Below are 18,497 nucleotides of genomic sequence, written 5' to 3'. Positions count from 1 at the left end.
TGCTACCCTGGGTCGGTGGTGGAGGGAGTGAATGTTTGTGGAAGGTGTGCCAATCCAGCGGGCTGCTTTGTCCTGGATGGTGTCAAGTTTCTTGAGTGTTGTTGGAGCTGCAGTCATCTAGGCAAGTGGAGAATATTGATCTGATCTGTTCTTGCAGCCTCAGGATTTATATGGCTAATTCAGTTCACTTTCTGGTCAATGGCAACCCCCAGGATCTTGATACTGTTGAATTCAGCAATGGCAATGCCACTTAATGTCAAGGGTGACAATTACATTCTGGAGAAGGCCATTTCCTGGTATTTTTGGCATGAATGTTACTCGCCACTTGTCAGCCCAAGCCAGGATATTGTCCAAGTCTTGCTTCATTTGCACGTGGGCTGTTTAGTATCGGAATCGTGAATGGTGTTGAACATTGCATAATCATTGGCAAACATCCTGAAGATGGTTCGGCCAGGCCGAATTCCTAAAGTGATATCCTGCAGTTGAAATAACTTACCTCCAACAACCACAAACATCTTCCTTTGTATAACACAACTCCAACCAGCAGAGAGATTTCCCCCTCATTCCCACTGATTCCAGTTTTTCTAGGACTCCTTGATGCCACATTTGTTCAAATGCTGCCTTGATTTCAAGGGCAGTCATTCTCACCTCATCTCTGGAGTTCAGTTCTTTTGCCCTTGTTTGAACCAAGGCTACAATGATGCCAGGAGCTGAGTGGCCCTGGCGGAACCTAAGCTGAGCATCAGTAAGACGGTTATTGCAAGCGTTGCTTGATAGTGATGTTGATGGCCCTTCCATCATTTTGCTGCTGATCAAGAATGGACTTATGGGCAGTAATTGGCTGGGTTGGATTTGTTGTGCGTTGTGTGTATAGGACATACCTGGATAAATGCTGGTGTTGTAGTTGTACCAGAACAAGTTGGCTAGGGCTCGTGCAAGTTCTAGAGCACAAGTCTTCAGTTCTATTGCCAGAATATTACATGGCCAATAATAGCCTTTGCAGTATCCAGTGCATTCAGCCATTTTTTGATAGCACATGGAATTAATCAAATTGGCTGAAGACTGGATTCTGTGATGCTGGGGACTTCAGGAGGAAGCCGAGTGGATCAGCCACGCGGCACTTCTGGTTGAACATTGTAGCAAATGCTTCACTCTTGTCTTTTGCACTGATGTACTGGACTCCCTGATCATGGAGGATGGGGGTATTTGTGGAACCTTCTCCTCCAGAGTCTTTGATTGTCCAACATCATTCACAGTTGGATGTGGCATGGTTTCAGAGCTGAGATCTGACTGGTTAATTGTGGGATCGCTTAGCACTGTCTATCACTTGATACTTACTATGTTTGGCACGCAAGTAGTCCTGTGCTGTAGTTTCACCAGGTTGACACCTTATCTTTAGATATGCCTAGTGCGGCTCCTGACATGCGCTCCTGGGCTCTTCATTGAACCAGGGTTGATCCCCTTGCTTGATGATAATGGTAGAGTGGGGGTCATGCCAGGCCATGTTACAGATTGTTGTTGAGTGTAGTTCTGCTGCTGCCAATAGTGCACAGCACCTCCTGGTTGCCCAGTTGCAAGATCTGTTCAAAATCTATCCCACTGAGCATGGTGGTAGCGCCACGCAACACGATCGGAGTATCCTCAATGTGAAGACGGAACTTTGTTTCCACAAGGACTGCGCAGTGGTCACTCCTACCAATACTGTCCATGGACATATACATCTACGGTGAACTATCAGGTCTTTTTCCCTCTTGTTGGTTCCCTCACCACCTGCCGCAAACCTAGTCTCGCAGTTCCGTCCTTTGGAACATGACCAACTCGGTCAACAGCGGCGATGGACATTGAAGTCCCCCACCCGAAGCACAATGCCCTTGCCACCTTCAGCGCATCCTCCAAGTGGTGTTCCACATGGAGGAGCACTTATTCATCAGCTGAGGGAGGGCAGTGAATGAGAATCAGCAGGCGGTTTCCTTGCCCATGTTTGACCTGATGTCATGCGACTTCATGGGCTCCAGAGCTGATGTTGAGGCAATCCCCTCCTTAATGTATACCACTGTGCTGCCACCTCGGGTAGGCCTGACCTGCCAGCGGGACAGGGCATATCCAGGGATGGTGTTGCCAGTGTCTGGGACATTGAGGTATGATTCCCTAATTCTGACTAGGTCAGGCTGTTGCTTGACAAGTCTGTGAAACAGCTCTCCCAATTTTAGCACAGGCCCTGAGGTTAGTAAGGAGGACTTTGCTGGGTCAATAAGGCCGAGTCTGTCATTCTCATTTTCGGTGCAGAGGTCGATGCCAGGTGATGCATTCAGTTTCATTCCTTTTTGTCGACTTTGTAGAGGTTTTGATACAACTAAATGGTTTGGTAGGCCATTTCAGAATCAACCACATTTCTGTGGGTCTGGAGTCACATGTAGGTCAGGCCAGATATGACAACAGGTTCTTTTCCTAAAGGACGTTAGTGAAGCAGCTGTGGTTTTTACGACAATCAACAATGGGCTCATGGTCATAATTCGACCTTTAATTCCTCTTTTGCCAGTCAATCATTCGGGTTGAACTTTCAGGTGTTTCACAGAACATTTTGTTTCACAGCCTATTTTATCAGGAAAAAACTGAATACTTCAGAATTAACAAAAACACATGCTAATAGCCAATAGTAACAATTGATAATTCATTGTGAAATCATTTCCTTTAGGAGTACTGACAATATTTAGAAATAACTCACGACTTTGATAAATTAATCTCACAATTAAAAATGGAGTCTTACCAGTACTGGACATATGATTCACTCTTGAAGGGGTCAGCAGCTCAATTGACTGATCTCGACCGGAAAGTCCATCTGAAAGTGAAAAGGATTCAAACTCATGAACAGTCTGCGGCATCTGTTGTAATCCAGGCAGTTATATTTCCAACAGCATGGGGCATTCAGGGCGGGGAGGCGGGGCCAAAAAGAGGGTGGAACGAGGAGAAATGGGGGGAGGGAAAGAGAGAGAGAGATTGAGGGGAGAAATAGGAGAGATGGGGGAGAAAGAGAGGAAGGAGAAAGAGGAGAGATAACGGGGAGAAATAGGAGTGGTGGTGGGAACAGATGGGAAGAAAGAGATGGAGGAGAAAGAGAGATGGGGTTCGGGGGGGGGGGGGGGGGGGAGAAAGTGTGCATGCAGCACACGCCCAGCTATGTATGGAATAGACCCTTTATCACAAACAATGGAGTTTCCTCGGAATCAATATTTCATTTGGTTTGCCAGTATTCACGTTTCTTTTGCAACATTTAACGTATACTTGAAATTGACAAAGTTACAAAGCACGGGGGGGGGGGGGAAGGGAGGAGGAGAGATATTTCATTCTCATGTGATTTACCGACAATGTGGCTTGCTGTTGACAGAAACCGAACCCTGGGAGGTGCGTCTAAAAATAGCTCAAGCACGCCAGGTCATTAAAATGTATAAATATGAGAGGAAGGCGGTTTTGTCAGGCCTCGGGGTCAGTGGGAAATAGTTCTGTTTCTGGTCAGACAATGAACAACCAATGTGAACAAAATACTGAATAAATACCTTTTATTTTTAAATCGCGTTATGTATATACGTGGTGTACGCTATTTAATTCCCCCATGTTACCCACGTATACAAGGAGTCATTTTACTCTCCTTTGCTTTCTCCGCTCGTTTAAAACTACTGAAATCACAGAAAGGTTACAGTTTTTTTTTAAAGGGAATATTTTGTGTACACTTTTCCGGCGTTGGACTGTTTCAGATTTTTTTTCTGCTTTCACCTATTGCAAAAGACATTGATTATCAATCGTTCGAAAAGTCACCTCCGATCGATTTCCAGATCTCCAGTTTCACTTCCCGCTCACATTTAACTCTGACGTTAACATCCCATTTACTATTTTTAAAACCAAACTTTGTTTCCATTCGGACAGTCACCAAAACTCATTTGTACAAAAGTGTAACTCGATTACCCAGGCGCCATTACAATAAAATCATGGAGAAAATTAAAAATGAATATTTTAAAATGGCATTTTTCCATCACTTTGCCTAACGAGAGAGGTTTGCCCGGTCCTTTTCGGAACAGTCGGCTAATAATAGTAACCGTGGCATTTTATTATTTAAGTTGACGCAAGTCACTGCCCACTCGGGCGGGGGGAGAGAAGTGTAACAGTGAAAAATAAAAAGCCCCACGTAGAGACGCTGCCCTTTGCCATCCACAGTATTCGCTTCCAGTAATTCCAGTCCAGTGCTGGCTGCTTTGTGACAACACACTCAAAACCCTATCAACGCACTGCTCATCTACAGAATGATGTACCGGTAAATACGGTTTAAAACAGAATAGAAACGTCGACCAAGAATATACCCTCCCCACCCCCCAATTTGTTCGGACAACTTTCACCTACACAAATTGTGAAAAGGCAGTTCCAGTGTTTAATTCAGTGTTTTCCTCCCACCAGAAGGGGATTCGCATGCGATAATGACGCAATCAACAAGGAAATGACCCAATTTCATTCAATTCCTGTGAACTGAATCAAGTGATTGTATATTCTGCAAGCAGAGGAGCACCGTTCAATGTGGCACTGCCAGAGTCATGCTGCTTCGCATATCAAATACATTCAAATATTACTGGAGAACGGGAACTGTTGAACATTTCATCAACTCTCCTCTCGGATGCCCCAGGCTCAACCCCAGACAGCGCAAGTCAATTCGCTCAAAGTCCTATCTCTGTATTGTGCATCATAGAATTTACAGTGCAGAATGAGGCCAATCGGCCCATCGAGTCTGCAACGGCTCTTGGAAAGAGCACCCTACCCAAGGTCAACACCTCCACCCTATCCCCATAACCCAGTAACCCCACCCAACACTAAGGGCAATTTTGGACACTAAGGGCAATTTATCATGGCCAATCCACCTAACCTGCATATCTCTGGACTGTGGGAGGAAACCGGAGCACCCGGAGGAAACCCACGCACACACTGGGAGGATGTGCAGACTCCGCACAGACAGTGACCCAAGCTGGAATCAAACCTGGGACCCTGGAGCTGTGAAGCAATTGTGCTATCCACAATGCGACCGTGCTGCCCACTTGATCTCATTCTCCTGTCCTTTCCTGATATCCTTTTGGATATTTTGTTTCCAAATATTTATTCTTCTCCAAAAACTCTATAGATGCCACTTCCATCGGCATTCTATGCTTATACCCCTGTGTACGGAAGTTTACTTTAATCCCTTTCTTTGGTTTTTTGATCCGAAATTGATGTCCTCTGCTTACTGTTTCACTGACCAGTGGGATTTTCTAAATGTTTGATTCAATTTGAAGATTTTGTTACTTCTGTAAAAAAAAAGTATTTATTCTAATAGAACCCAGTTATCTCTGTTTTTTATAATTGAAGTCTTTCATTTATGTTATAACCTTAGTGAAATAGTTCTATAATCTCACAATGACCTTGATATGAGGCATGTAAAACAGAATATAATGTTCGAACTGCGGCTTAACCAACAATCTATATGCAACCTTAGAAATTATATAATATAAACTGAAAATGCTAAAAATTCTCAGCAGATCAGGCAGCATATATGGAGATATTGAAACAGAGTTAAATGTTTCAGGTCTGCGACTTTTTGTCAGAAGTGGAAAATATTGCAGATGTATCAGATCTTAAGTTAGTAAAAGAGTAGAGGAGAGGAAAGAATGAAAAGGAAAGTCTGTGAAGGGTAAAAAAGATTGAGATTAGGAGATGATGTTGCAAGGCAAAAAAGGGCAGTGATAGAACAAATGAAGAAACAAAAGATGATTTTAGAGGAGCTGTAAATGGCAGCTGCACAATCATCATCCTTTGCTTGTCCCTGCATGCAGGGAATGTGTCAAAGCAGCCTGTAGCAACAGCGTTCTGCAGCAGAGCACTCATCACTGGCATTCACACAGGAGAAAATGGTGGAAAGAAAAAGGTAGATCGATCATGTGGTCAGGGTAGCTTGCATCATTTTGTGGACAAGGTGGTTCTGGCAAAAAGAAGTGGCGGCTAGATGCCAGCTGGAAAAAGAGAGGTACAAGTGAGGCAGCCAAAGAGAGGAACCTTGAGAGCACAGGTCCAGGAAAGAAAATTACAGATCCAGGGAAGGAAATTGGAGACAATGAGACAGTGTGCGGAGCTTGGCGTGGGATGCAAAGTAAAACGGGAGAAGAGAATCTAACCACTTCCCTATGACATTTCGTGGTGTTGCCATCACTGACACCCCTCGATCAGCATCCTCAGGGTTACTATTGAACAGAAATTAGACCAGCCAAATGAATACTGTGGCTACAAGAGCAGGTCAGATGCCGGAAATTGTGGAGCATGTAATTCACTTCCTGGCTCCACAAAGCCTGTCCACCATCTAAAAGTTACAAGTCAGAAGTGTGATGGAACACTCTCAACCTGCCTGGATGTGTACAGCTCCACTAAACATTCATGAAATATAAGACCATCCAGAACAAAACAGCCCGCTTGACTGGCACCTCATCCACCACCTTCAACATTCACTCCCTCAATCACTGACGTACAGTAGCAGCAGTGTGCATCATTGTGTATGTGTTCCCATCTATTTTGTGCTGCTAGGGATTGAATAATGATTTTCACAAAACCCTTCAGTAAATCAAAAACACGGACTTGAAGCGTTCTGGGAAAAAGTGACAAATTGGAAATTTCGTCAGCTACAGGAATCTCCGTGTTCAGTGAGAAACTACAGTGCAGAAGGGGACCATTCGGCCCATTGAGTCTGCACCGACCCTCTGAAAGAGCATCGACCGATCCCCGTAACCCAATAACCCCACCTAACTAACCTTTTGGACACTCGGGGGCAATTTAGCCTGGCCAATCCACCTAACCTTCACATCAATGGACTGTGAAGAAACTGGAGCACCTGGAAGAAACCCACGCAGACATGGGAGAATGTGAAAATTCCACACACCCGAGGCCAGAATTGAACCCAGATCCCTGGGGCTGTGAGGCAGCAGTGCTAACCACTGTGCCGTCCCTGGTAAACCAGTCTTCTTTAGTGTTTCTTCTAAGCTGCCCAAATTTGGTTACATAACTCCTCTCAATGCCAATTGGCAGTTAAGGCAGTACTTCATAATTACATTTGAAATGGGTGGGCCTGTAAATAATGATTACGAAACCACAATTTCACAGGTTTCCTGTGCTTCGAACGACTCAATGTATAGCGCCACCTAGGCTGTTAATAATCGGTCTATTAACACTTTCCGTGCAGTGTCAGGCTGTCTGTAGTTATTAGCACAATTAAAATGGGCCCGTTTCCCCTTCCTATAAGATACTAATATTTCGCCTGTCTGCATTGAAGGAGCAAATAATTCTGTAGCAGTTATGAACTTTGCAACATAGAACATTTCGCGAATTTGCACTCCTTTATCTGAATCTTAAACGGCACATCATGTAATGCAATTGAAAGCATTTTTAATACGGAATCTGACTAATAAAGGAAATAAAACACATGCTAATACAGTTTGTTAGGGTACAGAAAGCAATAAAGAGCCAGATTAGTTGTTACTGCAACCTATTACTAATTATTGTTTTATATTAAATTTAAATAAGAGCAAATTTAGAACAACATGAGAACTCAAGATAATGCATATGGAGATAAAGAGCTGCATTTCTTTATTTTCCACTAAGGGTATATATATTCAAGATGGTAGCTCCCATCACTATAGCAAATTCATTTATGTTAATGTTTTATATAAACTGATTTTTGCCATCAATATTGCCACTCTAGTGGCAGCACTTCAAGAAACAAAGAAATGTTACAACAGTTACCACTTAAATACAAATTTAAATGGAAAGAGCGTTCCAAAGCACTTCACAAATTGACATGAGGCAAAACAACTGAGAGAGAAAATATTTAGCAGGTTGACTGATAACTTGGCCACATAATATTTTGAGACGGTTCTGAAAAGGAAAATGAGCTGAAGAGATTTAGGGAGGAAATTTCAGAGAGATCCCAGGGTCACTCATGCCAATGATCTGCCAATCACACAAATGAGTAATATAGTATAGGAATTTCAGTGCCAGTGGGATGTTAGGTGTGTAGGCTGCAGGTCCCAATGACTGGTGGTCATATCAAACAGCATGTCCCTTTAGTTGTTCACAACAGGCAAAGTACTGACCACAAACCTGTGCTTGCAAAACACAAAATATAATGTCTCCATATTAGATGTGATTTGGCAATTGGACAATATTTGCTGAGTGTGTTAAGAATTACACTGCCAACCCATATAAGATTATCAGTGGGGCTCATAGTGTGACTCATTTACAAGTGCTAGAAGCTACATATATTAATACACAGGTTCCTGTCCTTTGCAGACAGAAGTAATATGTCCACACACTGTGCCTTTTCAACTAAACAAAATAGGTGACAGCCGATCCCTCGTTCATTCCCCAGGGCAAAGCCTTGACCAGAGTTGACCTGCCTGGTTTAAATTTGAACAAAGCCTGGCAGTTAACTGGCAGCAACCTAAACCAGAATCCACTTACCACCAATTAGCACACTCTTCTCATGCAGTATAAATTGTTGTTCTCTTTACTTATTTTTTCAATTGTCCTGAAGCGTGCATGAAAAGCTTTGACAGAGGTATATTTTTTTATGAATACTCAAGTTCTGTACTACCAAACAACTGTACTTTTAGTTTCATAATCCTTGTTCTAATAATAATAATCTTTATTGTTGTCACAAATAGGCTTACATTAACACTTCGATGAAGTTAATAGTTACGGACAATGTAATAAGATAATAAGATGACTATGTTTTGTTGCAATGCTGACTACTGTATGAAGCATAGGATCTATTTCAACAGGATTGTACACCAGCATTTACTATCAACTCTATCACAGTTAACAAGAGAAAATATATTGTTAAAATGTCAGAACTATTTTGGATTGAGAAATTTATTTGGTAAAAATTTAGGAGTAGTTATTGGCAAATATGTGATTTTACGCACATGCATTTTACACATTTTATGCACATGGGGTGGCACGGTGGTTAGCACCTCTGCCTCACTGCGCCTGGGACACGGGTTGAACAAAGAACAAAGAAATGTACAGCACAGGAACAGGCCCTTCGGCCCTCCAAGCCCGTGCCGACCATGCTGCCCGACTAAACTACAATCTTCTACACTTCCTGGGTCCGTATCCTTCTATTCCCATCCTATTCATATATTTGTCAAGATGCCCCTTAAATGTCCCTATCGTCCCTGCTTCCACTACCTCCTCCGGTAGCGAGTTCCAGGCACCCACTACCCTCTGCGTAAAAAACTTGCCTCGTACATCTACTCTAAACCTTGCCCCTCTCACCTTAAACCTATGCCCCCTAGTAATTGACCCCTCTACCCTGGGGAAAAGCCTCTGACTATCCACTCTGTCTATGCCCCTCATAATTTTGTAGACCTCTATCAGGTCTCCCCTCAACCTCCTTCGTTCCAGTGAGAACAAACAGAGTTTATTCAATCGCTCCTCATAGCTAATGCCCTCCATACCAGGCAACATTCTGGTAAATCTCTTCTGCACCCTCTCTAAAGCCTCCACATCCTTCTGGTAGTGTGGCGACCAGAATTGAACACTATACTCCAAGTGTGGCCTAACTAAGGTTCTATACAGCTGCAACATGACTTGCCAATTTTTATACTCAATGCCCCGGCCAATGAAGGCAAGCATGCCGTATGCCTTCTTGACTACCTTCTCCACCTGTGTTGCCCCTTTCAATGACCTGTGGACCTGTACTCCTAGATCTCTTTGACTTTCAATACTCTTGAGGGTTCTACCATTCACTGTATATTCCCTACCTGCATTAGACCTTCCAAAATGCATTACCTCACATTTGTCCGGATTAAACTCCATCTGCCATCTCTCCGCCCAAGTCTCCAGACAATCTAAATCCTGCTGTATCCTCCGACAGTCCTCATCGCTATCCGCAATTCCACCAACCTTTGTGTCGTCTGCAAACTTACTAATCAGACCAGTTACATTTTCCTCCAAATCATTTATATATACTACAAAGAGCAAAGGTCCCAGCACTGATCCCTGTGGAACAACACTGGTCACAGCCCTTGAATTCGACCTTGGGTGACTGTCACAACGTTCTCCCTCCCTGTCTGCATGGGTTTCCTCCGGATGCTGCGGTTTCCTCCCACAGTCCAAAGATGTGCAGATTAGGTGGATTGGCCATGCAAAAATTACCTCTTAGTGCCCAGGATGTGTAGGTTAGGTGGAGTTACAGGGGTCAGGCAGGGGAGTGTGCCTAGGTGGGTGCTCTTTCAGAGGGTCAACGCAGAGTCAATGGGCCGAATGGCCTCCTTCTGCACTGTAGAAACACTATGGATTCTATGAATCAATTCTCATAAACTTGATTATCGTAAGCTTGCAAAGTCCTTAATTCAATGACTCTTTCAACTTGTCCCAAAACAAAGAGTTAACGGGCAAAATAGGAAAATAAAATTTGATTTGACAAGTTGTTGAACCCATGTTCAATAAATGCAAACTTTCTTTGTAGTCTAGTCACAAAACAACATAAAATAGTGATTTTTAAAAGGATTTTTAAAAGGAAACCATAATGTCAACATAAGGTGCAAAGGTATCAAATGACTTTCATATTATGAATAAGGCTTACTGTTTTTTAATTCATTAGAACATGGAACAGATGCAAAAATAACCCTTCCATGACATACAAGCACTTTACTTTACAAATAAGGCTTATATGCCAAAGATAAAATGCACTATTTTGAGACAATTGAGTGGATTTCAATTTTGTGTTTTAGTTCAATTCATTTTACCATAAAAATATACTAGATCTGTCTTCATAAGTGTATATGGCCACTGTTCTATTTAAAAGCTTACATTGCAACTTAAAATCTACATGCTGTGTGTGTTTAGGTCAGCAAACCCAAAACCAAAATAATCCAAAATCCAAAATTATTATTTCATGAACATTTATATTGAGTTATCCTAATGTCAGCAGGAGTTTTAACAGACTGACCAAAAAAGTTGGTAATTGAAGCTCGTTGCAATCAACAATGAATAAATAACTGTGACGATAGCTCAGTAACTAACCATCCTTTAATAATACAACCTAAACAAGGATCATAGCAGACCTTCTTAAATGGTCTAAACATGACAGAATTCTCAAATCAGCAAATTCTTGTCAGTTTAGCAATGCAACAGCTGTGGCGGTTAGTGTACTAACTCCAGTATTCAAATTCAAATCATAAAAAGCTGTTCATTTTACAAAAATCAGTATTAAATAGTTTGTCAGATATATATAACTGTACAAATAAGATGAAACTTCATTTTCATTCTGATGATCTGTACTATAATGTGAACACTTTCCTTCCATTCAAATCTGTTCACTTTGGGATTATTTAGCAACCTGTCTGTATATTGTACCACGGTTTATGAAGCAACAGCTATGAAACTGTCAAACCTACGAGCATATAGTAGGTGATTACATGACAATAATTTATATGGTACATTTGTGCTATGGGAAAAACTGGCTTATATTGCTTTTCAACTGAAAAATCATACAAGATAATGCTCTGGTTTTGTGTTAATGGTGAAGCTACATTCACTATTATTAGGGAGTCAATCTGATAGCAACACCTGGCATCTGCACATGCAATTTTGAACATGAAAATCCAGACGTTTCTGTCAAATATATCTAACTTTCACATGATATGCCGTGACAGTACCAGCATTGATATGCTGTAACAGTATCAGCATTGAAAGATATGCAATGGGGTGAACCTTGGATACTTGCCCACTAATCCCCCACTAAATTCACTACAAACGTTAGGCTGGTACATTCAAGAGAAAGTGAAAGTTGTACAACCTCTCTGGCCCTGAAAAAGTTAATTTTACAAATTTAGTATTGCAAATTTACTTTTCTTGTCAATTTCTCTTGCATCTCTCTTAACTAATCTTTATTCTATCCATCCTTTAAATCTAATCTGTATTTCTTGGTTTAGACTCTGCATGGCTCAGAGGGATATTCAGTCTAATAGGTTGAAGAAACTCACTTTTTCTGTGACCCACACTAGATCAGAGGCTGACTTAGAAGTCTTTAAGTCAAACTTAAAAGTTAAACTGTTTACAAATTGTTATTTTGTGGCAACTTGTGGCTAGCACCATGACTTCACAGCACCAGGGTCCCAGGTTCAATTCCACGCTGGGTCAATGTCTGTGCGGAGTCTGCACGTTCCCCCCCCCCCCCCCCCCGTGTCTGCGTGGGTTTCCTCTGGCTGCTCCGGTTTCCTCCCACAGTCCAATGACGTGCAGGTTAGGTGAATTGGCCATGCTAAATTGCCCTTAGTGTCCAAAAAGGTTAGGAAGAGTTATTGGGTTACAGGGATAGAGTGGAAGTGAGGGCTTAAGTGGGTCGGTGCAGACTCGATGGGCCAAATGGCCTCCTTCTGCACTGTATGTTCTATGTATAGGATGGACCTGAAATTGACAGGGTTACTTTGTACAATCATTACTTTTCCCCAATGGATTTCAGTTACCTCTTTTAGACTGGTAGACATAGGCATACTAATAATATTTTGCTTTCCTTACTGTACAAATAAAGTAACATGCAGCTATAAAACACCCAATATCTAAAGGGAGAATCTACACTGACTTGATTTTTAAAACGGTCAATGAGAAGATACCAAAGCTGTAACTGTGATTCATCCTTAGCCCCATATTCTTCATATACCTACTGTACCTTGACAACATCATCCTAAAACATGAGCACCATCCAAAGATATAGGGTTAGCTACCAAATGAATGCAGATGATAATCAACTTGATCTCTTCATCTGTTTGGAACCGACTATGAATTGGCATAATCTCAGATTGCTTGTCAGATGTACAGTTGTAGATGAACCGGATTTTGTCAAATTCAATATGGGAAAGGTCACACCCATGATCTTCAGCATCCATTAGAAACTCCATACCCTTACCATGAATTCCACCATTTCCCCAGACCATTTACAACCTTGCTATGCTTGACGTCAAGTTTCTCCTCCTATTTCACCTGCTTCCAGTTCTTAACATCACCTGCCTCCACTCATCTGTTGCTGGTGGGCCCCGTTCCTCCACAAATTTTAGTTCAGCCTAAACTCTGTTGCCTTTCACTCTCCCAAACCATCTCCTTTTACTTGTCAACCCAGTCCTTAACCATGTTGGAGGTATTGGGGACCAGGAACAAATTTAAAATTCGCAACCTAGCGTTTGCATTTCTTCATAATCTTGTCTCCCTATATCTGTATCTTTCCCCAGCCCTACAAAGCCTCCCGAGAACTCTACCTCAGACTGTGTATCTGCCCCTACTTCACCCAACCATCAGTATCCGTACCCTTCCTTCCTAAAAACGTTCTGCCTCATCACCTCCCTTTTCTCATTTAAGGACCCCTCTTTCACCGAGCTTTTGATTATCACTTCAAATATCTCTCCGTCCTCACCCATTTTTGTCTGATTATGCTTTGAGTGTTGTACATATTTTTGGTGGTTGTCATTGTTGTCACTATAGGGGTTTTTTTTGGAAGCAGGTGTAGTTACTGTTGGTAGGCTGCCAATGTGTGGACAGCAAGGCCACAGTAAAAGCAAACAGTGGTTTTCATTTAGGGATGTTTTTCCACAACACAGTGACAATGCCCTTAAACTACTTCATATAGTGTCACTGGATATTTTACAACCACTGAAGCAGGCAGGTGGGGTTTCAGTTTATCTTCTAATGGGAAAGACAACACCTCTATCAGTGGAGCACTTCCAGTACTACACTGAAGTGGCAACCTAGATTAAGTGCTCACTTCCAGTAGGGGTTTGGAACCACAACGTTCTGATTCAAGTCAGAGTAATGTCACTCAACAGGCTGACAATGCAACAATAGACAAACTGCCTCACTATGTGTCCCATGCCATTCAATCTTACTGCCTGTTCTCAAGGCCTCTTCCCATGCTCTTCAAATAAGCCGGTAAAGAAGGCACAAAAACATACTCACTTTTATGAGTATAGGGATACTGCTGTTCAAATTCCACAACTCGTGTGTTCAGGAACCAACAGCTGCTCTGTTTACACTGCAAAATTCTGTGGGTTAACAAAGTAATGTAAACATCAAAAACTGGCTTATGGGTGCATCTTGGAATCCAAACAAAAAGACATATCAATTAAAAACAGGTACCTCCCTAGAAGGCACTACAAACTCGGTGTAAGGTGCATAACTTGTTTTACAAAATGTTACAACATTATTGTCACTTTGAAAAGACAACAACTCTAACTACAAATGGAATATTGTTAATGTTTAATGTAGAGGTCATCAGGAACAGAACATGGCGAATAAATGAAAACAGACTAACAATAGCTTTCTGCGAGACTAGCTGCCTGCCACATTTACTTTCCAGAATGCTGCTTCATAGTTTATTACTTTTGCAGCAGTAATTAAAATATCTTTTTATAACATTCATTATCCAAATACCCTGACAATTTTTTTAATCAACAAAACCCAAGTTAATACCATCCTTATATCTTGATACAGATGACAAAGCAGAACTGCGATCGATGCCAGGCATTGTATTTTTTAAAAATAAACAATCTGAGAAGATAGCCACGATTTGACACAAATCTGAATCACCACAGCTAAAATGTTTCCAATTCCTTTAAAAACAACATAGACTTTCCTTTTAAACAATGCAGCTGACAAAATCCTGTGTGAATCCAATAACCCTGGGGCAAAGCACGTGCATTTTTATTGGGAATGGTCCCATTCTCGTTTAAGGCAAAACTTACAACAAGAAAGATGTCAAACAAAAGCAGATTTAATAATAATAATCGCTTATTGGCACAAGTAGGCTTCAATGAAGTTACTGTGAAAAGCCCCTAGTCGCCACATTCCGGTGTCTGTTCGGGGAGGCTGGTACAGGAATTGCATCCTCGCTGCTGCCTTGTTCTGCATTACAAGCCAGCTATTTAGCCCACTGTGCAGCATCACTGATTGCATGGCTGTGGTTATGGGATTGCATAAGCAGCAAATTCTAATCTGACTTTTCTGAAAATATTTAGTTCCAGTTTAGCTGAGTACCAGCATTCTGAGTCAGGAGGTTGCAGGTTCAAGTGCTTTGTCAAAATTGAAAAGCATAATCTAAGCCGATACGTCTGTACACTGCGAGAATGCTAGGTTGTCAAAGACGCTGCCCTTCAGAACAATCATTAAACAGAAATCCTGTTTGGTTGAAAGTTAGATTCCCTGACACTACCAGAAAAAGTGACAAGAGGACTCCCAAGTGTCCTTGCCAATATTTTCTCTCCATCAAATATCAAAAGCTGATTAACTGGTCATTCATCTCATCATTGTTGTGGGATCTTGCTGAACCAAAGTAACTGTATTGTACAGAGTAGTTGCCACCAGCCTCCCGTACCAGCCTCCCCGAACAGGCGCCGGAATGTGGCGACTAGGGGCTTTTCACAGTAACTTCATTGAAGCCTACTTGTGACAATAAGCGATTTTCATTTCATTTTTCATCACACTCCTGTACTGCAGTGAGACCCAGACTGTGCATCTGCGACACACAAGAGCTAGAAATTTCCATCACCATTGCCTCTGCTGCATCCACCAGATTCAATGGGAGGATCATCAAACAAATGGCAGTGTCCTTCATGCAGAACTCCTGCAAAAATTAACAATGATGGACTGGACACTTGAGTTCTCGGGCCTAAAATCGTCACCCCAGCCAGGTCATTTCAACGCTCAAATACCATCATTCCAGGGAAGGACAAGGAAAATACTTCAAAGACACCCTGAAGCTCACCTTGAAGAGTGGTAGCATTGTCATTAATGATTGGAAGTAGCTTGCTATCATTCAGAACGGTGTCAACTTGTCAATCAAGCCTTGAATCACATCTTAATGATGAGTTGGAACGGCAGCAGAAAACTGGAACAGCCTCCCCGAACAGGCGCCGGAATGTGGCGACTAGGGGCTTTTCACAGTAACTTCATTTGAAGCCTACTTGTGACAATAAGCGATTTTCATTCATTCATTTTCATTCATTCATTCAAAAGGAAGCAAATCCTGCACTCTGGATCCTTCTACCTCATGGAACATCCTGCTCCATGTGTCAAAGATCTGTGGGTCAAGAATTGACCTATCCAATCACATGAACAGCCATGGCAGAACCTCAAGACCCTGAGTTGTCATCATCCTTGAAAGGGACAGCCAACTACTTCAGAATTAAGTGATTGTATGTTAAGGGTGTCAGGGAAACAAGTTTTAAGGGATTTATATTTGCATTGGTAAACATTAGAAATAAGGTATAGTTGGCAGCATGGTGGCGCAGTGGTTAGCATTGCTGCCTCATAGCGTCGAGGACCCGGGTTCAATCCCGGCCCCGGGTCACTGTCGGTGTGGAGTATTCCCCCCCCCGTGTCTGCTTGGGCCTCACCGTCACAACCAAAAGATGTGCAGGGTAGGTGGATTGGCTCACTAAATTGTCCTTTAATTGTAAAAAAAGAATTGGGTACTCTAAACTTATTCACAAAGAGAAATAGTTTTTGTTAGAAATGGGTTTAATTTAATGTTTCTGTACCTGCAAAGGAAAACCTGTAGTTCGATTCATGTCGGACAAAGATGTTTTTGTGTGGGGGCTGGTTCACTTCCAAATATGTTTCTATTGTGCTTAGAGAGGGTTACGGGGGTGACTTCCGGTTGCGGCAGGGATGAGCTAGCCGCACGTTTCGGCGGCTCCAGCTCCGACGGAACTTCGGGCTCTTTTAAGAGCCCCAACGGGGACTTGGACGGCCGCAAAACCCGGTGCGAGGCGCGAGGGAAGGGAGTCCCCCCCGAAAGACGGAGGGAAAAACCGGCGGCGGCGGCTGCAGCCCGAAGAATCTGCAGCCAGAAGGTCAGAGGGAGTGGAACAAAATGGCGGCGGAGAAACCACAGGTGACATGGGGGCCTGAGCAGGACGAGGTGGTGAGACGGTGCATGGACCTGCTGAAGAAGGAGGTAATGACCCCATTGTTACAGGCAATTGAGGGGCTTAAGGAGACTTTAAAGACCCAGGAGACTGAACTTCGCGTGGTGGAGCAGAAGGTATCAGATATTGAGGACGAGGTCCTGGGCCTGGCGGTCAAGACTCAGACGCACGAGGCACTTCATAAAAAGTGTGCTGATAGGATTGAGGCCCTTGAAAATGGAGCGCGAAGGAAGAACCTTAGGATACTAGGTCTCCCGGAGGGTGTGGAAGGAGTGGACTGTGGAGCGTACGCAAGTAAGATGCTGAGCTCACTGATGGGTGCTGAGGCCCCTGCGGGCCCCATGGAGGTGGAGTGGGCAAATCGGATCCCGGCGAGAAGACCAAAAGCGGGAGAACCACCGAGGGCGATAATCGTGCGATTCTACCGCCTTAAGGACAGAGAAGAGGTCCTGAGATGGGCTAAAAAGTTGCGGAGTAGCAGATGGGAGAATGCGGTGGTAAGGATCTACCAGGATTGGAGTGCGAAGGAGGGCGAGCTTCAACCGAGCCAAAGAGGTTTTGCACAAAAGGAAGGTGAAGTTTGGGATGCTGCAGCCGGCAAGACTATGGGTCACGCATCAGGAGAGACACTATTATTTCGAGACGGCGGAGGAAGTATGGTCCTTCATCAATGAAGAGAAACTGGACCGGAACTGAGGGACTGATGCTGCAGGGAACTGTTATTGTTGTTATTATTGTTTTTGTTAATGGGATGGTGAAAGTTAATCGAGAAGTAAACAGGGAAGGGGGGGACACTGGGGAAATGTGGGCGCCGGTGAGGGGGGAGAGGCGGGACATAGTCAGAGAATGGGGAAGGAGAGGGGGAGGGGAAAGGAGCTGCGCCATAAGAGGCGGGACAGGTAAAGGGATGTTCCCGCGCCAGAAAGAATAAGGCGGGAAAACAGGCGCAAGGCGGATGGGAGTTCCCTCACACCGGGGGGGCCGAGGAGCGAGCAGGAGTAGCCGGGGTCAGTTGAAGTCAGCTGACTTACGGAAGTGATATGGGGGGAGCAATCAAGCTAGATAGGGATCTAGCTGGGGGGGGAAGGGGACAACTGGGTTGCTGCTGCAGAAATCCAAAAGGAAATGGTGAAAGAGAGGGTGGTCGGGGGCGGAATGCGACGCTGGGGAGCGAGCGGGAGCGCGGAGGCGGGATATGGGACTGGCCGAGAGAAGGTAATGGCTAGTCGACACGGGAGGGGGGCAGGTAGCCCCCCAGTGAGGCTGATCACATGGAACGTGAGAGGCCTGAATGGACCGATAAAAAGGGCCCGAGCGCTCGCGCATTTGAAAGGACTAAGGGCAGACGTGGTTATGCTCCAAGAGACGCACCTAAAGGTGGCGGACCAAGTTAGGCTAAGGAAAGGATGGGTGGGACAGGTGTTCCACTCAGGACTGGACGCAAAGAACAGAGGGGTGGCTATTTTGGTGGGGAAACGGGTAGCATTTGAAGCAAAGAACATCGTAGCAGATAGTGGA

At 43.5% G+C, this 18,497-nt stretch overlaps 1 protein-coding gene across 9 annotated transcripts in view; it reads right to left on the bottom strand.

Moving 5' to 3' along the window:
- Positions 1-18,497, bottom strand: part of hdac4 (histone deacetylase 4) — a 780,143-nt gene that overhangs the window by 490,477 nt on the left and 271,169 nt on the right. For 4 of the 9 annotated variants that reach the window (XM_072481039.1, XM_072481057.1, XM_072481031.1 and 1 more), the window contains one exon: positions 2,768-2,839. In XM_072481039.1, the coding sequence (XP_072337140.1) occupies positions 2,768-2,839 (72 nt within the window). Of the gene's footprint in view, positions 1-2,767; positions 2,859-14,010; positions 14,097-18,497 lie in introns of those variants that run through there. The other 5 variants (XM_072481007.1, XM_072481016.1, XM_072481024.1 and 2 more) reach the window with 2 other exon arrangements.

Source organism: Scyliorhinus torazame, chromosome 2, assembly GCF_047496885.1.
Source record: "Scyliorhinus torazame isolate Kashiwa2021f chromosome 2, sScyTor2.1, whole genome shotgun sequence".
Lineage (NCBI taxonomy): Eukaryota > Metazoa > Chordata > Chondrichthyes > Carcharhiniformes > Scyliorhinidae > Scyliorhinus > Scyliorhinus torazame.
This window is presented reverse-complemented; position numbering and strand designations above follow the sequence as displayed.